Source organism: Sparus aurata, chromosome 24 (assembly GCF_900880675.1).
Source record: "Sparus aurata chromosome 24, fSpaAur1.1, whole genome shotgun sequence".
Lineage (NCBI taxonomy): Eukaryota > Metazoa > Chordata > Actinopteri > Spariformes > Sparidae > Sparus > Sparus aurata.
The window spans coordinates 8,871,278-8,897,045 of NC_044210.1; the positions used below are offsets into that span (position 1 = coordinate 8,871,278).

General features: G+C 40.1%; 1 protein-coding gene across 1 annotated transcript in view; it reads left to right on the forward strand.

Moving 5' to 3' along the window:
• mgat5 (alpha-1,6-mannosylglycoprotein 6-beta-N-acetylglucosaminyltransferase) overlaps positions 1–25,768 on the forward strand; it is an 89,362-nt gene that overhangs the window by 45,205 nt on the left and 18,389 nt on the right. The window contains exons 7-11 of the mRNA XM_030409957.1: positions 615–776; positions 2,618–2,787; positions 4,009–4,143; positions 10,327–10,460; positions 17,468–17,601. Of these exons, the coding sequence (XP_030265817.1) occupies positions 615–776; positions 2,618–2,787; positions 4,009–4,143; positions 10,327–10,460; positions 17,468–17,601 (735 nt within the window). The remainder of the gene's footprint in view (positions 1–614; positions 777–2,617; positions 2,788–4,008; positions 4,144–10,326; positions 10,461–17,467; positions 17,602–25,768) is intronic.

Consider the following 25,768-nt stretch of genomic DNA (forward strand, 5'->3'; position numbering starts at 1 on the left):
GACAGTTTATTATCATTATTATCACCTCAACGGAATCATTTCAGTGATTATAGAGAGAAAAATGGGACACACATAGGTTGACAAATGGTGCGACATATTTAATGCTTTACATTCATTCATCCGTTCACGTATCTGTGAGACATTCCTGCTTTCCTTTCTCTCCATTTAATCCATCTGCCAATCTAAGGTGGTAAGGATTTAGGCAGTTTTATTGTGAAGCATGCACTGTTGACTATTTGGTTTTATGACAACAACTCCTATAGTGGGGTCTTTCTCCACGAAAACAGCCCTTTAGCCATTTAGGAAGTGCAGAAGTCCATATAACAAATTAAAGTGATATTAGATACAGTTTTAAAGATCCAGATGGGAACACATCATGGCAGTAGCAGCAGAAAGATGAATAAAAGCAGAGTTATTCACGACAACTGAGCAAGCAACACGATAATAAAGTGATCATGATGTTACAGTGTCTCACAGCTTTGAAAAAAATGGCCGAACATTATCTGATGCACAGATGTAGAAACATACTGTTCAGTAGCAGCATATATACATTTACTGTATGGGGTGACACTTACTGACTGCGTCACTGTTGCATGTCGTCTCTGTGTTTGCAGGCAGAGTTCCGAACCAGCTTCGAGGAGCTTTACCGTGTGATGTCACAACGCGAGGAGTTCCGCTGGATGATGCTGAGGATCAAACGCATGGCTGAGCCGTGGGTCAGCGCCATCCGCTCGCTGGCTGGCAAGCAGAACCTGGCCAGGGGTCGGAGGAAGAAGGTGGGCCCAGTAAATACAATACATCGCAGTGCACTTAAGAGGGCAACAAAATAGTCTGCTCGCTGCATTTGGGTGGCATTTTGTTTACATCTTTGGTCGCACTGTCAGATTTTGCCTTTATTCCAAACAAACTATTATTGGGTCCTGAAACATTGAATGTCTCATTTCTGCTACATCAGAGCTTTTTTTTTTTTTTTTTTTTTTTTATGAAATGCATTAAAAGCTTGTGTGAGCTGAAAATTCATGCTTACCAGCTAGCCCCACGCCTGAAAACACATCTGGTGTGTGAAAACCTCTTTCTCCCAGCAGTCCAAAGCTTCTGTGCTAGCGTTGTAAACGCCAAAACTCCCCTGCTCGTCTGTCTAGCTGTAGACTGAGATAACTAGCAAACTGTAACGTTATTCCTGAATGTATAAAAATAATATATTTAGCAGGTAGTCTGTTGATATGTTGCCCGTTTTTTGGGAAGTCTAAAATCAAGGATGCCAATTTTTATGTAAAGCACCCTTTTAAGTAGAATACATAGAGCGAAATTCCAGGTTTAAATAACTTAGTTGTGAGATTGAAACTCATACTGTCATGCAAAATATCAGAAGTGAATATTAATATTTTACCATTAAATTTTTGATGTTCATCCTGCTTAAAGTGAGAGGGATATGGACTTCCTGAAAACACATCCCTTTAGCTTTCAGCCTGTTGAAATCCATGCACCCACACTCATCCACACACTCTTCACACTTGTAGACTGCTGCTCGGGGAAGAAGTGGTGGTGAGAGAGGACTGACATGGATATTCCATTGTGTCCCAAGCTGGTAGCAGCTCCCAGCTCTGAATAATGTACTCCACACTTTCCACTGGCCTTGTGAATAATTCACATCACATTCCCACGATACCTTGGTGCTGATGCAAAGCAGCATCCCCTTTAGCAAAGCAGAGGATACAAGAAACAAGAACCCTCGTCTGTTCATCTATCCATGGTTCACCTACCCTTGATGAAGGTTCTCAGTCATCCAGGTCATGGTAATTACCATGACTTACCTATCCTTGTTTCTTAGTTTAATCTATCCAGTCTATAATTAAATAAAAAGCGTTTTTCTGTCCAAGTCCAGATACTTTTAAAGCCGGCTCTTTATTTCAGCCGCTAATCTCTTTTGGATATTAATCCGCACATATTAATCCTTGACTAGCGTGCTCTGGGACTGGGGCTGGCTGTCAACAATGAAAAATGTGTCGGTCACTTCAAACAAAGCCTGCTATTACTTCCTACGCCTGCTGTGGAACACTGTGTTCCCCTCAGCCACTGAAAATCATCTGGCATGTGTGTGTGTGTGTGTGTGTGCTTTAGTATACTTGCATGAGTTTTTCTCAGCATGTACGCTGTGCACCTGAGAATACATAGGGGAAAAGTGGAAATGCTTTAACAGTCCTCTACTAGGACAAACATATTTTTTATATTCCCTATTAGTCTCCTTGAGTGCAAAACATGTGGAGTGTCTTTGAATTATTTGTCAACAGTTTTTATTCATCCATTGAGGAAAATAAAGATGACCAGATGTCAGTGGACCCTGCCCCTCTTTCTAGAGTTGTGGGGCTCCATTTTTTCCTCAGAACAGCTTGTTTATTCAGTTATTGAAACAATAAACATTTCTGAGTTATGTTATTACCTCATTTGCATGGTAAATATTAACTCTGACCGTAGCTCAAGCTAGCTTCTTTTGCTTCAGCGTTGACCTGACATGTATTTTTTCACAAGAACCATTCCACTATGCGGGATTATCATCTCTGTGTTGTTTCTTACAGTAGTATCACTTATTTATGTCCATATGTTTCCTTTCTAACAGATCCTGGTGCACTTGGGCTTGCTTACCAAGGAGTCGGGCTTCAAAATAGCAGAAAATGCCTTCAGTGGTGGCCCATTGGGCGAATTGGTCCAATGGAGTGACCTCATAACCACGTTGTACCTGCTGGGCCATGATGTTCGCATCTCAGCCTCCCTGGCTGAGCTCAAAGAGTCAGTACCAAACACACGAAGTGCCATGATATGCCTTAAGTGCACTCTGTATTTTCCATTAAGAGTGCATTTAGTATACTGTATATGTTCAGCTAGCTCCAGCCTGTCCTTTTTGATACCACTCTCAGCTCCCAGTCAAGACAGCAAGCTGCTTGGCTAACTGAGCTAACTAGCTAACAAAAGCTACAGTTAGCAGCAGTCAGCACTTATCTGGTGATATGCTGCCCTTTATTTGTTAAGAGTTGGAGAAGTGGCTGATTCTTACATATTACACCTTTTTTAAGAAAATGCACATCATACACCTCCCTTATTTTTCTGAATTGGGCTCGAATTGCAGGAGATAACTTTCTTTAGTGTCTGATTAATTGCCTCGAGTGATGTAATTCAGTCAGAGTCAGTTGGGGCTGAAAATCTGGGATGCAGAGTTAGAAAGAAATTAGCTGAACTAATCTCTGTTTGAAGCTATCATCTTGACACATTAGCTACTACTAGCATATCAAACGGCAAACTTCGGAGTGAACTGTTGATAAAATCGAAATGTAACCATAGGCAAACATAGCCTCCAGTCAAAGCACATTTTATTTATCACCTTTCCAGGTAAACAACCTCTCAGTATTTGCTTAAGGTTGTTAGACTGAACAAATACATTCCCCATGTTATTTGTCTGCCATGCGTTGTTGGCTTTGGGCTGTTTGACATGGCCTCCAACACTCCCTGACTGTCCTCACTGTGTCAGAGATGATATTTGTCTTTGGCTCCCTGTTGAGGCACAAATGTGCAGTCAGGCGAGAACTAAATACGTTTTGTAAGTTCAAAAGTCATGGCTGGGGTTTAGTTGGGTATCAACACATATCCTATTATGTTAGTATTTTGCACCACTTTAGCTGTACTGTATGTGTGATCACAAGGCCAAATTTCAGTTTCCCTGAAGTGTGTGCTTCAAAATACCAGTAAATATTAAAGATTGCATCAGACAAAGAAGGCACTGCTGGACTTGAGATTATTTTATGTTTTAGTTTTTAAATATTTATACACACAAGTCTGAATGTTTCATGAAAGACTAAATGAACAAAATGCTCTGTACAACAGGGGTAGACTGAAAAACGTTATTGTTTGCAACTGTGCTTTGCTTTAACTCCTGAGCTTTTGTTGAAAATCAGAAAGCAATGTTAAGTGAAATAAAATGCAGAAACATGTATTGATTTTATTGATTCTCTCCAGGATCATGCGCAAGGTCATGGGGAACAAGTCGAGCTGCCCGACCCAGGGTGACAAAGTGGTTGAGCTCATCTATATTGACATTGTTGGCCTCACCCAGTTTAAGAAGACGCTGGGACCATCCTGGGTCCACTACCAGTAAGTACAAATCTTATCTTATCTTACCTGAAAAGTTACAATCAGCTTCTGACTATGAGTAATGGGTGGCTTACAAGACTGAACATCTTTTACTGATTAAATTGGATCATACAACACCCACAGTTCTCATGAAGCTAATTAGCTTCTTTTTGTGAGTATTAATAACTCTAGAGTTAGAGTGTTCTAGAGAATTTGAGACCAAAGTGCTTTCATGAATTTTCTCCACGGTAGACAGCCATCAGTAAATCCTTCCTACAATGTCAAAACAAGTACCGAAATCTTTAATTATCTGATACGGGAAGCAATTAACAGTTCTTGATACTGTGCGGTAATTTCAGTCAAAAACTCTCCTCAAGGTCTGTGTGGTAAGAAACATTTTCAGTCTGTAAATTCTGCTGATTTGATCAGGGACAAAACCCACTTGCTGCAAGACAGCTGTGGACCCTGCCAAATCAACACAATATGAAATTGGTGACTGCTATAATTTGATTTTTATCTTAAACTTTATGTGTCTAGGGAATTTTTGCTGAGCATGCACTGTCTTTCAAAACCAGGACAACCACAGTTTATTAAAAGCGGCTGTTGCGCAGCTCTGCTTGAGCCGTTGACAGTTAATTTTCTTGCACTGTAACTTTTGTGTTTGAGCAAGAACTTCCCTCAAATTAGCATGTCAGCACTGTAGTTAATTCAGTAATTTGTACATTTCTCTAACCTTGTGCTGCCACTGTCAACTGCCAACTTAACAGCTTTCTATCAAAGGGCATTGGGCTGTGGTTTGTCTGGCTGTTGGTGGGATATGGAGTCTTTTTTCTGCACATACATTACCACAGTTTCCCAAAAGGCTGCAGCAGCGTCTGTTGATTGTGATATTTTCACCCGCTGAGTCTATTCTGCCTCCGATTGCTCCGCTGAGGGCTATGGATGAGGCCCTCCGGGTTTGTTTTGAAGAAGCTCTCATCAGCTCTGTCTGACAGGAAAAGAGAAGGAACAATAAGTCTGGGGGCACTAATGGCCCCGCTGGTTCCTCCTGCTTGTCACCAGGTTTTGTTTGTCTGCGACATAACACCTTAAACTGCATCCGCTCCCTTTGTGCCCTGAGGAAATTGATTCAGCCTCGGGTGTAATGTAAGGGCCAGATGCTATTTTCTGCATTATTTTTCCTACCATTATCTAACACTTATGTCAGTGCACGTTAGGTCACTGTGTGTGTTGTGAAGGACTTTTACTGCAGGGTTTTCTCTCCTTTTTATTGTGTCACTGGATGTAACTCAGTCAGTTTCTCTGTGTTGCCTGTCTGCCAGTGTCCTCTACTCCGCTGTCTCCTGTAAGTGAATAACTCGCCTCTGTGGCCTGAGAATCCCTTTGTGAAACCTTCTCATTCTTCTCTTGACTTTATTCGTCGTAAAGGAAAGCAGGTCATGCCAGACTTGTTTGTATATCAGACCCAAAATTCTTGCAAACAATAAACTGTGTCATTATTGTTCCTTTTTTTGGTGTTTTGGGACAGCGCAGCCAAGTCTGTCAGGCCTGTTGGTGATTAATGTGTTTTGTTATTGCCCCAGTCTTCTGGCTATCTGTCTTACAGCGCTGTGTCACTGTGTTTCATACTACTCCTGAGGAATTGCAAGGCTCTTAGCTGTTGTTTTCTGGGTATAAACTAGAGCCAATGTTGCCCTATTGTTCCGTTTCATTTAATCCTTTCATCCAATAATGTAATCGGGCACAGCACTGTCATCTGCATGAGCCGGGCTGCAGAAAATGTACCAGTGTGAACCAGTTCTACATTTGGTGTCGATGACAAAAATGCAGAAATGAAACCAGACAAGTGAAAAGTTAGCAGCAAGTTTGATTTCATCATTTTGCCCCATGCCTTTATCTTTTTGTCTCTTCTGGGTTTTTACCAAAAACTTTGTTTTGACACAACATTGTCTCTATATATTGCCTTTGTGTAGGTGTGTGTGTGTGTGTGAGATTCACGTCACAGACTTTCTTTTCTCTACAGTGGTGTTGATGTTTGTGCTGCTGTCAGGACAAAAACACGTCAAATAATTGTAAAGTCAATATTTTTTTGGCATAAATATGTAATCATTTTCCCCTTGTTAAGCACTACCTAGCACATTACATATGCTGCTTACAATATGTTTTAACTGTTTTGTGCATGTAAAAGCCCAACTAGGGACAAGAGTCGAAAATTAGGAATAGCTATAAACACTTTGTGCAGCACATCAGTTTGATTTTCTGTATTGGAATTATGATAAATTGCATAGTCCCTATTTAATAGAATAAAAATAAATTAGAATGAATTTTTAGAATTAGTAGCAGATGTACCGTTTTAAAGTTGTGTCTATAAATGAAGACAGGAGTAGAAAGAAGCATACTAATTACATCTGCTCAGGTAAGGTCAATTTTTCCTGGCTGAAATGGCTGCTATCGTCAACAGATATTATTATCTTGAGCAAGCTAGCTGACGTCAACTGCTGGAGTTGGTTAACTTTTTAATTTCTTAGACAAAGAAGAAGATGTTAATGCTTAGTGTCTTGCAACAGTACATTATGTTTCCCTTTGAATTAAGAAAATCACTCAAATATGACAATTTAATATTATTTGTAAAATTGGTAAACTTTCTAAGGATAGCTGCTAAAGTTTGCATAAACTTAAGGCAGTTAGTCACATGTGAGACCTTAAACTTAACATAAATCCTAGAAGGGTTCAGTTTAATGTAACCTGTAACACCACAAATAATTATATAGCTAGCTAATCATATGCCAACGCTTGGCCTTGGAAGTAACGCTAGGTCACTGCTGTAGCTAATATATACAAGTCAGCCATGCCAATATTAGCTGCTTATGTTGGGGATGGTTTAAACGAAGTTGATCTAATGACTCAAACAGGTTCAAAGGTAGTTTGTGATGTCATTAAAAATATTATAGGTGAGATAAAAAGGCTGACAACACATTTCAGGCTAAAGTCTGTTAGCTAGAACACATTGTCAATAACATCGAGGAGGAAATATAATCTAAAAGTGGCTAGCAATAATCCAGTGTTAATGGCAATGAGACAACACCAGTAAAATAATCAATAACATGATAAAGTTTATCTTGATGTGGGGGAATAATTCAGCTTAATGCTTTTATAAGACAGATCATTAACACACATGTCTGTTTATCCAGCTGTTGTTTTTAGCCTCAGGGATGTGCAGGCATGAAACAGAGCCTCAGGTAGATTCATATAAAAAAAAATAAAAAAATCCCATCTGAGATTGCCTGTTACCTAATGACCCATATGGAGCCATTCTATTTATTGATTATCTCACATGGGAGATAATCACAACAGGAGAGAAGCCTTTCGTTTAAAAAGGCCTTGTTACACATTATCCATTTGGGATCTCTTCAGGTGGATTACGTTATAGTGAAATTACTTGGACAACAACGTCCCCACTCAGCGCAGCTCGATTGTGATGTTACAGCTACTAAGTGCATACTTGTTTAGTTGGACAGCCTCACCTCCTACCACATTATGACGCCTACTGTCAACTCACTGGACTCCGAATATGTGCTGAAAGCCTTTGCTGGAGCTATATTAACAGCATGTTATGGATCTAGCAGGACTTCACCCATCTGTTGAAGATGCATCTACTGGAGACAGATGAAGGTTTTTTTTCTCCTGAGTGGTTGGAGATGGCATGTGGGCATGTTGTTGTTGTTGTTCTGCTTTCAGTCTAAAGTTTCCTCGCGGTGAAAGTGTTTCCCTACTCTTGCGCTCTCCCAGGGCCTTTCACAGTTCACACACCAAGCTGTGTAGCATCTGCCGGGGCGGAGAGACGATCAATGAGAGAGAGGGAGAATTTTTAGGTGCAGATGTCTGTGTATGTGTGTGAAGCTGCATGTAGTGATAGAAAGCAGGTGTAAACAGACGGTATGTGATTAATGCTGGCTATTCTACCTTGACCCAAAGTGTGAGTCACTTCATTTTATTTACCAACAAGAAAATAAAGTACTGGGCTCAAGATGGCCGATAAAAGAGGCTCATCATTTTAGAATTTTGTTGCAGAAGACAAATTTCTTTGTAATAAAAATCAGTGAAAAACATCAGATTCATAGTTGAGAGAGAGAGATAGATCTTTTTAAGTCTTTTTCTAGCCAGACTTCAGATTTTTGTTATTGTCCTTTTGCCCTCCTAATTGAAGAAGGTAGACAGTGAAGGACAGGGCAGGCCTGACAGCATCTCGAAAAGAGAAGTGAGTAACAATGAGCTAGTTAGTGAATGCAGCGCATGAAGTTAAAGGTCACAAGTGAGTGCTTCTCTGCATATACAACATTCCCTCTCCTAGATGTGGTCTAATTAATCCTCTGCTGTGACCTTTCCGTCAGCCATGATGTCCTTTCACAGTCTCCACAGGGCAGGATTTGACTCTCAGTCTAAGAATGGAGGCTTTATCTTTGTGGTTCCATCGTCCCATATGGAGCTTTTTTGAAACTGTATAATTAGACATTTCATAATGCAACATATACATATTGTATCTGTTAGTGCATAGGAAATTTCTAAAGTTTTAAGTACAGTGTTTTGATGGGCTTTCTTACAACCTCAAAATACATGCCTTCAATATTTATACAAACATTATTTTTTTCCCCCCAATTCAAACCATTGTAATGATCCATACGCTACATGGGATAACATGACACACAATGATACAACATTTAAATAAAGGCTTAATAATAGTTATGGTAACAACTCAAATGGCACTCAGTAAAACACATTCCTCTGCCAAGGCCTGACAGTTTTCTTTAATCAAGCCTAATCAATATTGGTATCTGTCTGAATTCCCATGATCTCAAATGCATTGGTTGGTGGTAGTTAGAGGTTTCTCTCCCTATTTGTTGGTGTATAGTGGCTGAAAAAAACCTACCCACTATGGAAACTTATTTAGATCCCTTAGGATCTGCACCAAAGTGTTGGTAAGATCCATGCATTGTACCCTTACTAAATGCTGAAAATGTCGACCTTAAGCAGCAGTTAAAGAAAATGAGAAAACGATTCCTGGATCCATCCCTTTATCCTGTTTCACATCAAAAGTTAATAGGGGCTATTCTGGGCCGGGAGCCACGCTCCTTCCAAGTTGGGTAGAAATCCGTTAAGTAGTTCTTTCTTTAATCTTGCTGACAAACCAAAAAACAAACAAAGAAATAGACCTAGGTGAAAACTTGACCTCTTTGGACGAGGTAAGAAATCATTGGTTTAGGAATCATGTAAAGTACTGCAGCGAAGAGAATAAGATAAAACATATTCTTTATAGGAACAAAGTATCAAAAAAACAATACAAAAGATGCAAGCCTCTATATTAGATCATGATCTAAACACTGATTGCACTGAACCAATCCTCAGAAGGGCAAATGAAGACAGAATTACATCTTCAGCATTAAAATACATGTATAACTAATTTTAAGCTGGATACAGAATATCCCAAAACCTCAGTGTTTGTTTCTTTATCTTAAGCCTGGTCTGACCCTATCCACTAAGGAACAGGTTAGTACATTTTCAAGTCGGGTTGCACTTACTGAGAAATTCTGGTGTTTTGCCATTGTATTTTTTTTGCTTTTGGTGTTATTTATTCCCCCTTTTTTGCCGGGGAAACAAATAAATCCCCATTGTTGAAAGTTGTTTTTCCTATTCATTCTCTCAGTACTTATACAGCCTTACAAACTAATGGCAGTCATGGGCCATAACTCATACGTATGCTTGTGCAAAACTGATGTGACACATCAAATAAACATCAGTCACCGTCATTGGTGAATGTCATTTTATTTGCTTTATTGATTGATGGCAGTCAACAAGGCAAATATTGGCCGATGCATTGTTCAGTGTTCCCATACTCTTGGTCTTCTGGCTCACAAGTGTGATTAAAATGGGTGTACAAGTAAGTACCTTCAGCTTGCTTCTATTGCACTTCAGCTTCTCTCTTTAACTGTATGTATGTTGTGTGCACAAGGTGTGAACAATTTTTCCTGCAGCACATATAACAACAGCGTGTCGGTTTCTGTAGAAGTGATTTATAATGGTGTTTTAAAGTTTCATGGATTTTACAAGATACAATGCAGACTTAATTGAAATATACATTATGGTGTTATTGTCTTGCTTCTAGCATGAGGCAGCCATCAACACTCTTGTCTTTGTGTGATGTTACAGGTGCATGTTGCGGGTGCTGGACTCTTTCGGGACAGAGCCAGAGTTCAACCATGCCCACTACGCCCAGTCCAAGGGGCACAAGACGCCCTGGGGGAAGTGGAACCTCAACCCGCAGCAGTTCAACACCATGTTCCGTAAGTCACACAACACACTCTCTTTCCAAAAGCACCAACTGTCAGCCATTATTAGAGGACTAGTGAGCTTTGGCTTAAAACCAGTGCATTTGGCTCTATCACGTCTGTCTGTCTGTGCAGGATTTAAAAAGAAGTTACCTCACTTTATGTCATTAAAACGAGCACATGAACTTTGCTGGTTGACAAAAATTCTTCAGGCATGTTGGTGCTGAGCAATTGAGAATTAACACATCCACGTTTCTCAAAGATTTTATCACCTCACCAAATTTCCCTACTGTGTTGTTAAAATAAGATCAAGTTGCCATACATGGCTACTTGCAGAATGAATCAGTTTTTGTGAACATAACACCCTAGGCTCTTTTCAGTCCATGGTTCTGTCACAATTGTGATGTTTTGGTCGGGAAAGAAGCATAAAAGAGGCTCTGAAAATCCATCACGCAGCTCGCTAATGGAACATCATCAAGCAGATTAAAGCAAAGTAAGAGGTCAGACGCTCAGCTCTCCATTTTACTGTGATTATGAATGTAGGACTTAGGGGTTTTATTGCTCTATGTGTGAGCCCATCACTCCTACTGTGAGATCTCTCTGTAACTGGAGTCAAACACATTTGCTGAGGTGGATGAGTGGTGGCGGTGCAGCAGAGGAGAGGTTGGAGCCAGCCCCCCTGGTGTATTGACCTTTTTCCCCGTGGCTAAGAGAAAGTGAAATGTTACCCCTGCAGTACCCATTTGTGAGGTGATGCCCGGAGCTATCCAAAATACCACTGCACCTGAATAGGCCCTTTGTTGGCTGAATAGGGTATGTCTTTCTCATAACACACTGGGTCCTTTGCACGAAATCCAGTTAAGAGTCGCTAGGTTAGATGATATCACTGGTGAAACAAGTGCACAGTGGCTTGGCTGAGTGTTAAAACCACAGAATGGCATCACTTCCAGGCACAAGAGACCTGTTTTTTTTTTTTTTTTTACTGTGCAACACATAAACTTTACAGCTTTAAACAGCTGTACGTTACCCATTCAACTCAAACAGCACCTAGCATAACACTAACACCTTTGAAGATTAATTAAATATGTCCGGTTTCATACTATTATCAGATTAGGCACAAACAATATTTTTAAATTTAACTAGTTGTGTATATTTCTGAGCAGCTGTGTCTGTTAGCTTGGATTTACAATGGGTGGGGCTGACTGCTTGAGGGCATTTTTGGGATCTTATCAGGATCCGCAAGGGTAATGCCTAAATTTAGTTGTCCAGAAGCAATCTCGCCACAAAACTGGTCCTACAAAAAACACTCTCTCTTTCAACTTAGTATCTAGTCTTAACTAGAGGGACTTACTTGCTCAAACCTTAAAGGTCCAGTGTGTAGGATTCAGTCGCATGTCGCAGTGAGGATGCAGATTGCAACCAACAACAAACATGTAACAATCCCCTCATGGTGGCCGCTATGATAAAATCAAAAGGCTGTCTCTAGAGCTAGTGTTTGGTTTGTTCGTTCTGGGCTATTGAAGAAAAATGGCAATGCAAAATGTGTAGGTGTAAAAGCTGAATTTTCTGCAGAGGGATTCTTGTTTTTAAAATATTTTACAATAATGAAAACTAAATACTGAATGTTACATTTTCCAATCTAACTATAGCCTCCTCTGTCCTCCTAAATTCGCCCCACTGCACCTTTTTAATAAAATGTCATATTTGGACATCCTTATATTCCTCAGCTCACCTATTGAATGTAGATGTAAACGTGGACACATCAGGTGCTGCTGGGTTATTCATCCTTCTTTGGGATTGGTACATTTGTTACGATTAGGTACAGCTCCATAAATCATTGGTTGTGGAAAAAGGGAGCATGTGGCCTCTGGCCAATAAGACAAGACAAGGCCAAATTGTCCTCATTAATCAATATCAGAGTCCGGATAGCAGGGAGTGTTTTCTTGTGTACAGTTTGTGTTTGAATGGGCTGCCCATCTTATTTAATTTGGCTCGGTTCCAACAGCACAAGTCATCTATAATCAGAAAATAAGATACATTTAACTTTTGATGTAGGTCAGAATGACATGTAAGGATTCAAGTCCAAGTCTGACTTATTTAGCACGCACTTCATCAGCCCAAAAACAAGTCTGTTACAGAGGCATGTGAACCTGAAGTGAGCTATACCGAGCACAGAATTAGATATTCAGACTTCTTCTTCTTTTTCATGTAATTATTTTGTAAACAAGGATGACTATGAAAAGTGATCATTTCTTTAATCCTTCTGCATTACTGTCACAGAGATACTTTAGCCATCTGACGCCTTTGTCATGCACTTGTGCTTTTTTAAAACCCCATTTAGAAACTTAGTTAAGGATACATATGGCGAAGAAATCAGCTTTGTTAATCAAGTGTCAAAATGTTTTGACTATTCCTTCTATGTCCATCCTATCAGTGTCATACTGCACAAAAGCGGTTGCTACCATATGTCTGCTCAGGTACATTCTCTCTGTGTGTATATCTGCTGATAAATGTTTAACATTAGCATTAGCATTCTGGAAACAATGATTAATACTGGTCAGAGGTTGAACATAGCAGCAGATAGTATTTATCTTTGAAGCATTGCCAACTACGTAATTGACCCTGAGATCTGCTCGGCTGATAGTGCCTATGAAGCTTTGATTGATAGTATCCCTGGCACACCTACTCACTCAAGGTTACCTTTTTTTTTTCCTCCATCTGTGTGGGATCAATAGACTTCAGTTGTGAGCTGTATCTCTCAAATAGCTGCACAAAAATGTGGTACTTGAATTGATTTCACCAGAACCCTTGCCTTACCCTAACTAGAAAAGGAAGAATCTGTTGAAAATTAGATGTATACCATTTGAAATTTTCCTGTAGAAAGTTCATGAAATGGCTTCTAAGATGTCATCCTACCTTTACATCACAGATCTTTCCATCTGTTTGTTGTATCAAAATTTGACTGTTGCACTGTAGCCAGTTAGCATAATGAGATAGTCACGCAGTTTTTAATATACTTTACCTAGTATTACATCAGTTTTAATGTGAATATTTTAATGCTGATGGTCAAATTGGAGAGCAATTTAAAGGATAAAAGCTGGCCAAGTCTTTGTCTGAAAAAGATCAATAACTCTACCGGTGCTAATCATCTATTATATTATTTAATCTTCTTGTGAATGTGCTTTGATACTAGCGTAGCTCAACATTTTGTGAAAAACGTTTATTCACTCTGTTGCTGGGAGTTAGCTACATACACAGCGTAAGTTAGAAAGCAGTTAGCTTGTTTGAGCTTCAGAGGTTCCGGTAGGCGTATATGTTAGCCCTCAGACAGAGCCATGCCGTTTCCCCTGTTTCCAGTTTGCATACTAAGCTAAGCTAACCGCTGCTAGCCCTTGCTTGACAGTTGGTGTAGAGACACGTGAGTGATCTCAACCTTCTCATCATAAATCTTGGCAAGACTACAAACTATTCCTTTGATTTCTCAGATAGAGTTTGAGACCAAGCTGCTGCTGCTGAATTGAATCCTAAATGCAGAGCTCAGCAGTATTGAAGGACATGCTGGCGTAATAGACATACATCATCAATCATTAGTTCTTTGGCAGATGGTAATGTTTATATTCTAATTGCTACAGAGATGGAAATAAGTACTCACCAGAGAAAATTACTTTGAGATTAAACACACTTCATTTTCATAATTGTAATGAGGGACTGTCTGGTAGAGCCAATGCTTCAGTTCACCACACACACCATCTTTAGAGATTTCTTAAAAAAATATAGAAGCTAAACTGTTAAAAGTTTATTTATTTTCGCCCCTCAGGTCGAACCAAATAAGTCATATAAACACAGTCTTTGATGTAAAATGTTGGAGATTTTAGTGCTGATGATACATTCTGCAGTTAGAAGCCTTATTTTCTTTTTCTGTCTGGCCAGCAGTATAGAAGTTTTTCTTGTCAAATTAATCCACACTCTCAAGTGTTGGGCCAACAGTAATCACATAATCCTTAGTCTGTGACTTTGCTTTACTTTTTCCTGGTGCGTTTTCTTGTGCAGGTGCCATTGTGTGATAATGTAGCATAGTCTGCCTCTAGCACTGACATAGTGAGACTTTACTGCTGCCACAGTTTTAAAAGGAAGTCAGTGAGCAGTCACACTCACCCTGTTGGACAGGATATCCTGCCCTCAAGTATAACCAGCATTTCTTCCCCCTGTTCCCCGACTAATCTCGACCACTTTGCACAAAAAATTATACCCAATTTAACAGAGGGAATCCAGGATTCCTTACAAAGCAAACTTGTTCCCTACTTTCAAATTTCAAGTGCAACAAAGCAGCTGCTTCTCCGGCACCGCTGTCCTCCCAGGCTGTTTGTTAGTTAATAGCGGATGAAGCTGTGGCAAGTTGAGTGACATTTTGAGTGGCGGCTCTAGTGGGAGAGGAGGCATCTGTTGCCAAATGCATCGAGAGGGCTGAACACTAATTAACAGCCTGTCCTGTTTACACAGTCAGTTTGGTACACGAGTGCTAGTGCTGCCTCCTCCCAGTGCCTAGGACCTTCTCTGCCTGTTTGCCTCAGAAACACATTGCAGTTATTAGTTACCACCTTAGGTGTTGTGCTGGCATGTGTTTGTTTAAAAATGCTCTTATAATGCATGTTCCTCTTAATCCTAATTCTTTGGAGTGTAACCAATTCCCATAATCATTGAAGTAGCACTTTGTAGCCCCATGTAACAATTAACATCAAGTCTGAGTACATTAATGGTCTTGTAATAGTAGACATGATGATGGGCAATGAATAGCCTCAAAAATGTCCATCCTCATCACATTATTTGCTATTCTTTTTTTATTACAAAGAAAGAAGTCATTAGCCTCACAGAACAAACGAATGAATGGTCATTCATCTTAAATTTGCACTTGTTTGCTGTTCCTTCCCGTCACTCCACAAATCAGTAGATACTGTATAACAGTACAAAAATGTTCAATGCTCAGTAGTACTAACCATGACCAGTCAGTTGACATCCTTTTAATTTAGCAGTTTTAATGGAGTTACGCTTGAAAGAAGTATATTTAGCTGTGTTATTGAGCTGTTTATATTCTTATTTTTATGTTATTGTTTTATCAGCCATTATTAGAGAGACACTGGAGGTAATTTCAGAACATTAGGCTCCTGCCCACACCGACGCCTCACGCAGATCTGGTGAGATCTTCATAACATCTACTCCCACATTCTTGTGCTCTCCTACACACAAAAAACACTGAGTGAATAGTATTCAGCTGATAATTGGTTCCTCTGTGCATTTTAATTCTCGGAAGTGCAGAACAGGACCAGAATTTAAATAAACTAGATTAGGAGTCGGACAGAATTTGCAACCCCGACCCATGTAAACACATGCAGTGTGATGAATCGTCTCTACCGTCTGGCTCCTCTTCAAGAGAAATTATTTAACAATGCTGTATGTCAGCTTACATGTTACTAAACATGTCATGCTCAGAGGAAAGTGTCTCCGTTGGCTCTTTTAAAGTGTCAAGCAACCTGTGATAAGCATCCAAAAAACATTCCACGAGTGTAGTGGAAACTATTTATTGTTGTTATTTAAGATCAGTACAAGGTGGTTTTTACTTTGCTCTTGCCCCTTCATTAAATCCTTTAAAAGAAATAACACATTTTTGTCATTGTTTGAAAATTGCCTGGTCTGGTGCTGGGCTCATATACTCTGCCTTACACATTTCCTGCTCTTTTTTTCTTCTCTGTGTTTTCCTAAAGGCTCTTAATCAGAGTAAATCAATCAATCAATATGTAAACTGCCTGAAGAGACCAAATGAACAAACCTTTTGTCGAGGAAATGTCACATTCGAGCCAGCGCCCCGATAAAAACACATTGACTGTATTTGCGGAACTACTTGTGTTGAGCTTTACAGTACGTTTTGTTTGCACATTCTGTCAAATCATAATACAGCAGCTGTGTCCCGTCCATGTCATGTTTTAAAAGCCATGTTTTATCAGCTGTTATTACAAAAGGTGTTATCAGGCCAGTGGTTGCAGGAGTTGAATCTAACTTCTTTTCATGGATGTAGGCGTGTTAATTTGCAGCTGTGGTGTGGAAATTCTTTGTACAAATGGTCCCAATAAATCCTTTTATTTACTGTACTGAAGCAAATTCCATCTCCTCCGACTGACCTTAATTTGCCTCTGCAGTAATGGCGTTGTGGTAAAAAACGAGCTCTGACCACAGCAGCTCCCTCGAGTCTCTGAGACAAACCACAAATGTGCACCAAACACCTCCTTTGCAGCCTGTTTCATTCCCTTTAAAAGGTGATGAGGTCTGCATTGCAGCCTGCTTATACCATTCCCTTTTTGTTTTGAAATTAGGTTCAAAAGCATATTCATTTCTGACTAAATCTTTTCTGCACACTGAAAAGCCTCGTCTTCACATTTGTTTTACTAGGCAGATGGCAGTAAGGTAAAGTGCTGCCAAATCCGGGCTTCAGTAACTAGTCATCACTGGGCAGTAAGGAGCGGATGGAGCAAAAATCCAGAGTGCTTGTCGAGATATCAAGTCAATTTTATTCATGTAACCCAATATCACAAATCACAAATGTGCCTCAAGGAGATCTACAATCTCTACAGCATTGAAAAGCCCAGTTATGTTGTGCAACTGTCCATTCTGTCCCTGGAATTATGATCTGTGCTAAATGCTGAAATTGAAATGGGCTTATTCATTTAGCTGAATAGTACCGACTCTGAAAAGCAGACACTTGTGAAAGATTTATTTGAGGTGTTTTTGTTTTTGCCTCAGTGATGCATAAATTAAGGCGAGAAAATGGCCTCAAGTCATTTGTTGTTTTATATTCAAAGAACTGATCACTGACTTTTATTTCCACCTCTTTCTTTCTCTTTTCTTTCTCTTAGTCTTTTCCATCTTGCCGCATTTAAATGCAGCATACTGAAAGTGAAATGACACCGATTTTCATTATTTTTTTGTATTTGTGTGCGTTTATATATTTTTATTCATTTATCTTGCTGCAGCTCACACCCCAGACAACAGCTTCCTGGGCTTCGTGGTGGAGCAGCACCTCAACGCCAGCGACATCAAGCACATTGATGACATCAAGAGACAGAACCAATCACTGGTTTACGGCAAGGTCGACAACTTCTGGAAGGTAATACAGTCTTTTATGCACTATTACACACACTTTACACATTTTTACACCCTGAAACATTTACATTTGACACCTAAACATGATTAAAATTGATTCTTGAATGAAGGTAAGCAAATTAGCTAAATATTGTTCTCTCTGACCAGATAGGTGCACAATAAAAAAACTTAAACACCATTGTATACTATATAGATATATTTGCAAACCCTTTGAACATCTTTTTAACACTTAAATGTTCTGACATGCACAAAGGCACACACAGATTTGTGTCTGTGTGTGTATATGTATATATATATGGGTTCCCTCTGAAGATGAAAGTGACACACAAGGCATGCCAAAGAACACCAGTGCACCAAGGGTAACCCATTTTCAGACCTCTGAGAGCTGTGCAGTGAGTGCAACTCTTTGAACAACCTTGGGTAAAACTTTCACAGGAAACTTAATAACAGTCTGGTTTAGGAGCTCAAATTCAGCTTATCGCCCTCTCCGTGGAGTTTTAATATATTCAAATGCATGCTCACACTGCGGCACGGAGACCAAGGGATTACTGTATCCTAGACAAAAACGACTTAGAGACTTGGAGAGATTTGCACATTGTTTGGCATGCCATTGATGGTTGGATTACTGCCCGCGCCTTGATGAGCTTTAAGCAGACCGACATCATGTATGTTTCAGACTGTGTTGCTCCGAGTCCAACTGACTCTTTAGATGTCTGACAGAGTAACTTGGTGGAATGATAATTGAAGCTATAGAAAGCGATGTCTTCAAGTATCATGCCTGTAGTGCAAATGCCTCTTTACATCAGAGGGATGTGAGATGAAGATGCGTAGAATTGAATGATAAGTCAAAACAAACTGGCTAATTATCTTAACCTTCCAATGTAGTTGCTTTAACTTATTTTATCCATCACTTAAAACATTCTGTTTGGATTGTTTATTTACCGCTTCCTCCTTCTGTCTTTTTTTACACTTCTGCTCACTTGCAGGCACAGTATTTAATTCTTTTGATTGTTTAAGTGTAATTACAATTTTTTCTTAGTAGTCGAGCAGCTCAATACCACGGGTTGGAATCTTTTGTCTAGAGGTTAAGGCCCCGACCATGAATGCAACTTTTTTTTGTCTCCTTTCCTCCTATAGATGACTCATTCACTGATTGATTCATCGCCCTGATACGTAGTTTCTTTGTGTGAAAATTGCATTTTGCAGTTATTACAGTTATTTAGATTCTCACCAGCTGAGGTCCTGTTCTTCCTGGAACATAAAAGATTAATAGTTTCATACCTTTAAATTTGGAGCTGCCCAATGTAAGTAAAGTTTTTTCTAATTTACCACTTAGGCATTCTGTTGGAGCAGATGGGAGTTAAGTGTCTTGATCAAGGGCACTTAAATATTATGTTCCAAGACTTGGATGAGTGTTCACACTGGTAACTATATCAGCCTGCCTCTTTAATGCTCTGCTGCACCCTATAATAGATATGACATCAGCATATTGAACTTTGACACGGCCAACATGGAGGATCAAAAGATCTTTAAGTGATCTGAAAGGTGATACCAATAGTTTTGAATTATTTACACTAAGTAGCATGCCATACATGTAACCAGTCACATACCAGTGTACGGTAATTTGTCCCAAAGAAGTGATCCAGTACAAAATCCAACAAGAAACAGCTGTACCAGGACAAGGACGTGTTGTGTTTAGAAAATAATTGACAGTAACCAAACACACTCCAAGCATACCTAATCTAAAAGAAATTCATGATGAACATCGTGTGTACAGTTTGAATTTCAAAGCCTCATTGTAAGGCTCTCAATCCCAAGGTGTTGTAGTGTTATAATCCAGAGGTAGCAGGCGTGCTGCTTTGGTTTGTGGCTTCTAGTACTACTGAGGCGGAACCATTCAGTCTAGCTTTAAAAGGGCAGACGGGGGAGCCCATCAGCTCACAGCAAGGGGCATTAGCTACTAATCAGACTCCCAAGCGTGTTCATTACCTCCTGCTTTTAATTAAAGGGCCATTTTGGAGCAGACTGATAACGAGCAGACTGCCGTACTCCATTTCCCTCCCTACTCCTTTCAAATTGCGCTGTCCTTCGATCTCTTTCTCTACACTTGAGAGGGCTCATTTCAAATGATATGTCCTCTATTTAAAACAGAAAAGTGAGGCCTACTGTAAGAAAACTATTTCATGAATTGAGGTAAAAATTCACAATGGAATTAAAGGAGATTAATGATCTGAAGACTCAGCAGATAGCACTTGAGGAAGGTGCAGTCAGCATTTTGATTTGTAGAAACTGAATTAAATCTCTCAGCCCTGATAACCAAAGTTCAGTGTGCTCCTTTGCCTCCATGTTTCCCATTTCAAGGCTTCTTTACCTATGTTGTTGTGCAAGGACCTGTGTCCTGATAAATGCCATCCAAAACTGCAGCTTAAGCCTTAACTTCAGCTCTTATCTTCCTTAACACCATCCAATTGCAATGTTTATAATTCCACGTGAGCCCTTTTATCTTCTGCCTTGTAGGCCTCATGAAACAAAACAAAAAAACTCCAAGTGGCTTGATAAAGGAAGCTGAAGTAAATATGTGTATTATTTCAAGGTCATTTTTATCTCCATGTTTTGCCTTATTGAGCTGCAAAACAGAATTTATCCAGAGAAAATCTGTACAGACCACATTAGAGTGCCTGAGACGGCATTGTAACGGAACAGTTCTCCTGTCGAACTCCGTCTCCTTCCTGCAGATTAATTTGTCGGGGTTAATGTGGGTTAGGCAAGTAATAGTCTTCACGCAAAATACAGCCCATTGAAAGGCTCTCTCCCTGCCTGATCAGTATGCAAAGGTGCTCAGGTCACAGTCATCCCACAGGTGTACGAAGTGAACCACTGCAAAAGGCGGATTGAGCAATCACCCAGACACACATACGCACAGTCTCTCCCTCACACACTTTAATCAGAACATGTTTTCATCATAGTCCATACACCTTCAATACTCCAACACTCATTTGAACATTAGCGTCAGCTGTGCTAGCCTGTATCATGAAACATTAATGCCTAAAGAAGCATTTTTTTTACTAGCTTGAGCTGTACGTTCACTGCCTGCATAGCAACAAAATCGCTCTGGCTTGCTAAGCTATTACTGAATGGAGCTCTTGTAATTGGACCATATTTCGATATACTTTTTTGTCAGGTTGTCCCAATTGAAATTGCATCGATTTTCAGAACCAGGCCTTGAAATTCATTTGTTTTCATTTTTGTTTCAGAATCGGAAAATAAAGCTGCACTATGTAGAAGAGAAACTATTTTTTTTATGTCTAAACAACCCTAAACAAACAAAGTCTCTTTGTGTGACTGATTAAACGGAATAAACAACTGAACAAACAAACACAATTTCATACTGTTTTACTTTGTATAAATCTGCGGACCCTGCTACCTTTCTACCTTCAAACAGTGTTCTTGGGGACCTTTTTTTCCTCTGAGAACAGAGCTTGTTTATTAAGTTATGGAAAAAAAATATATTTCTTCTCCCAGCCAACATAATGCCCCTTTAAATAAATGGGAGCTGCAATACTTTTTAGAAAGCAGAAGCACAAAAACAACTTGATTTTTAGGGGATATCTTCATGCGCAGTAGAGAGGTGTCTGCACTACACAATAGTGGTGAAGGTCAAACCTGTAATTAAAGCTAGGATCCTTTTTTGGGAAACAATTTGTAGTGAAATTACATTATTCCTCATTTTTCTCTGGCCTCACTGAAAACCTGGCTAGTCTCTCATCTGACCTGAAGGACTTGAAGGAGATCCTGGGGATTAAAGAACCAGGATGGCGAGTAATTATTTTGTTGTGGAACAGGCGGCATTGATGGCGAGACCCGAAATGAAATGGCCAGACCACCTCAGAGGGAGCCGTCGCCATAGCAACCCAGTAGGAGGAGTGGAAAGGCAGAGCGAGGGAGCCGAGAGTGACTGCCTGCCTTTTCTCTCTATTCCCATACAAACACACATGATGGAAAGCAGCTAATGTTTCACTGTGAGTCGATGGATGGTCTGCATTACCATTTCAAGTCGAGACATATCGTCAACCTGTTAGCATAGAGTTTAAAGGCTTTAACCCAGTCCTCACCCCATCAGTGTGCCATCTCGTTATAAAATCAGTCAGTATCCCTGTTTTTCAGTGTTCAGTCTGTCAGAAAGCATTTGATGAGGCAGAAGGCAACTCAGAGAAAGGTGAGAATGAGTAGGATGTACGGAGAGGGAAAAGCTGCAGGCCCTTGGCAGCAGATCAGAGGACATGCTGAAGAAAGACACACTGAGCTGACAGGGACACACAGACAAACACACATATATATGCACAGTGCTGACATATGCAGAGTAGAAGGGCAACCGTCCCACACTCTCACCCTTTTGTGCTCATAAACAGACACCAGTGTGCTCCTTCCCACTTTTGAAGATGGATAACCAAGTTGAGTTGAACATTAAACCTTCTTTAGTTTTACAGTGCCTGTCTGATCTGATGAAGCAATCCCCGGTGCCATTAAGCCGCTGTGAGTGCCAGTGTAGAAACCCGAATTGGACATTTGAGGAAAGAGCTGGGCTGGAGTGGGAAACGTTACTGCGGTTATTAAATCGACTCCTTCTGTCACAGATGTTTTATTGAATTAGGCCCAAGACATTTTCAGAAGGTGCTGTTATTGGTTTACTTTGTGACTCAGATCCAAAGTGTAAGATGTTGGGGCTGAGCAATTAATTGGAATGTAATCAATATTGCAATTGGCTAAGTGCAATAGCCAGTACTGAAAACCTGAATTTGAAAGTGATTATATATTTTGAGTGTGAACAATATTGGTGTTAGAAAACAATAGATGTCCCACATGAGCTGAACATTTTGAAATGCGGTTTAAGTTAGTCATTTCCTTTCATGGAGTGGGGACACACTGACCTTGCCTCGACTCAGACTGACCTGAAATGTGCTGCGTTCCATCTACTTTGATTTGATTGAGCGAAAGGAGGGTGAGCACTTCCTTGATCATTCACCGAAGCAGTAACGACTTTTTCAGATTTATGAGTAAAGACGGAATGCAGTCAACGTGCAATGAGAAAAATAGTGTAATTAACAGTGAAATGAATTATAGTAGCTGCAGTCGAGGAAAATAATAACATTAATATTAGAAAAACAAGTAATTATTCTTGTTTTAATTGAGCATGCTGCCCAGCTCTGCTTATACTACATGGACCTAGGGCAGGAAATGTTTTGATAATTAGGTTTTAAATAATATGACTCCCTCCTGATGGCACCTGCTTTGTTCACTGCACGCCTCACTAAGAAGTAGCTTGAATGTATGGAACTGGTGTTAAGATCCCCCCCTGGGGTTGTTAGCTTCTGTATACAAGGTGCAAAGCTTTTAATTGCGCCCAATGAAGCATATGACGTTAACAGGTGTTTCTGTAGCTGTAGGACATGCAGGAGTATTACAGTTGCTGTGATTTTTTTATTTATTTTTTTCAAATTGTTACACTTGGATGATTGTGCAGCCAACATATACGTTGCAGGGACTTCACGCAGCACCTCCTTTGCTGCCTGACAGTCAGAAACATGGCCAGCTACCAAACTCCGATCGGTTCTACACTGTTATGTCTAATGGGGCGTGGCAAGGCATTGAAGTAAATAACACCTCCTGAATGCACTCCAAGCCCTTCTGGAGACGACTGTACCAACCATGTCCCTCTGGGGATTTCTTAAGTATCTGTCAAAGTATCAACTGGCTTTTGTGTGACATTCGTTAAGCTCTTTATTTACAAGTACATCTGTTAACATTTATCTGTTACACCTGGTACGTGTTTATCTGTAGTGGTGTGCAGCACTCTCCGTCTATCTGATGTAAGGAGCCACAGTGACGTCATGCAATACTTCGAATGATAGCAATCACACATTTCCTGATGGAAGTGCGTGCGATTGCTATATGATTGCTGATTGGCTATGGTTTTTGATTATTATCTTAATGTTTGGTTGAGTAAGAGATGCAATAGACGTGAAAATACCTAAGCATTAGACGTGCATAAAAGAGAGTGGTGTGTGTGTGTATAACGCATCTGCATCTGCATGTGTGATACGTGGGAAAACAGTTTTTCCTCCTTCTCTGAAAAGTGGTTGAAGTTATTTTTTGTCCTGACTGACAAGCTGCCAGTTTTGGGGCCCCAGAGTCTGTCATTTGGAAATAATATTAGATGGAAAGATTATCAGAGGTGCGTTTGATGTTGGATGTTGATGGCAGTTTGAGGGTTGAGTAAGTCAAACCAAGTGCACCTGTCTGCATTCTGATTAGGCAAAAGTCCTTCCTGCATCTTAACGTTGCTGCAGTGGTGTCAGAAACTATTGCACGTATGATGCTTTGCTTAAAGACGACAAGCACTCGGCACTATCACCGAACATTAAAGCTCTAAAATGACAACAGACACTGATGTACAATAAAATAATTTTAAAGAAAGAACATGAGGAGTTAACAAACGGACGACGAGGCCTGGATCAAAAACAGTGTCTCAGGTGCAGGAAACGGTTGATTGTTACAGTTGAAATGTGCTGTAAGGCAAAATGTATCCGCTACATCCCCAGTGTCTCGACACTGCTACCTGTCAAGATAAAGCGCTGAAACATCAAAATCTGCTCCCAGTGCTGCAGCTATGCCTCTATATGAACACATAGAGAGGAGAAGTGTAATAACAAAAGGAAAAACAGTGCTGTACACTCACATGTCAAGCTTGTTTATTTCCATCAGAACCACGGATCAGAGAGCTGATGCTCCTTGTCCTCATTTTTTTCATCTATTATTAAAAAGCTTATAAACATAGCTTTTAAGTTTGAATATTATTAACTTTATTTTAGCAACCAGAGCATATGCTGTTTCAAGTTATATTACTTGGCTGAAGTAACATTTGTTTTTTCTTGCCCGCAATATTTTATATTTTTCATTTGTACTCGCTTCTGCTCCACAATTACATTTCCACAATTACATTTGGGCTTGAAGGAAATTTAGTTGAAATGAATGTGCTGAGAAGGTCTGGAAGTAGTTTGTATTTTGTCCTTATTAGCAAAATGTTAGCATGCTAATAAGACAAACTAAGATGGTGAACACAGTAATTTTTATACGTGCTATGCATCAGCATATTAAGCATGATGCTAGCTTTTTACCTGCAAAGCCCTGCTCTGCCCAAGTAAAGCCTCACAGAGGTGCTAGCATGACTGCAGCGTGTCAACTTGAGTGTTAAAGCACAATAAACATATTTTTAAGCCCTAATTAAGTGGATATGCACACTATCGAATGAACCTTTTTCCTTGTGAGTGCTGTAATTCTAGCAGTCATAAACGGGAATCGGTTAATTATGCATCTCAACCTTTTTTGCCTTTATTTCCTCAAAGGTTTTGTCTGTCAGCCAGTAAGCTTTCCTTCCCCGAACACCCATCCTTCAGCCCTCCCCTCGGCCGACAGAAAGCTGCAGCCGCCGCCTCTCCTGTTTCCTCTCCGAGCCAGGGTTTACAAATTCCCTCTGATTTACAAGGTCATAAAACTCACCTCCTCCTCCGTCTCTCCTGCTTCAATCAACCTCTCCAGCTAAAGCAGTTATTTTATAACTCCCTAAGCACATGCTCCCGTACAAGGCTGCTGCAATCGATCTGCTTCCTGGTTTCAGATTGCATATTGCACGTGCTCTGAGATATATACATCCACATACAGTACAGACGAATACACGCACTCCTCTCGCTGAACACCACATGGGCTGTCCAAGGACATGGAGGGGAAAGCTCTGGTAATATTATCACTCTGTCTTCACGCCTGTTAGTGTTACAAAGTCATAACTTCTTTCTACTTCACTGTGTGCTGACAGCTGAGGCAGGATTATGAACTGAAGTTGACACAGTATCATTATGTGAAGGAAAAGCAAAGAAAATCCGCAATTCATCTAAAACTGTCACTTGCAAACATGCCTAACTTACATTCCCATCGCTCTTTGTCAGGATTTTTCAACCTGTTTCGATGCTGTCGGTTTATTTTAAACACTTTCCCCTTTATTCAAAGAGTGTACATTTGTGTGAGAGAGAATCCAGACATGCTCCAGAGCGCATCTGGCAACCAATGTCCTCTGACCGTAAAAGCTTTGTGACTGCCTCGAAGGGTCACGGCAATCT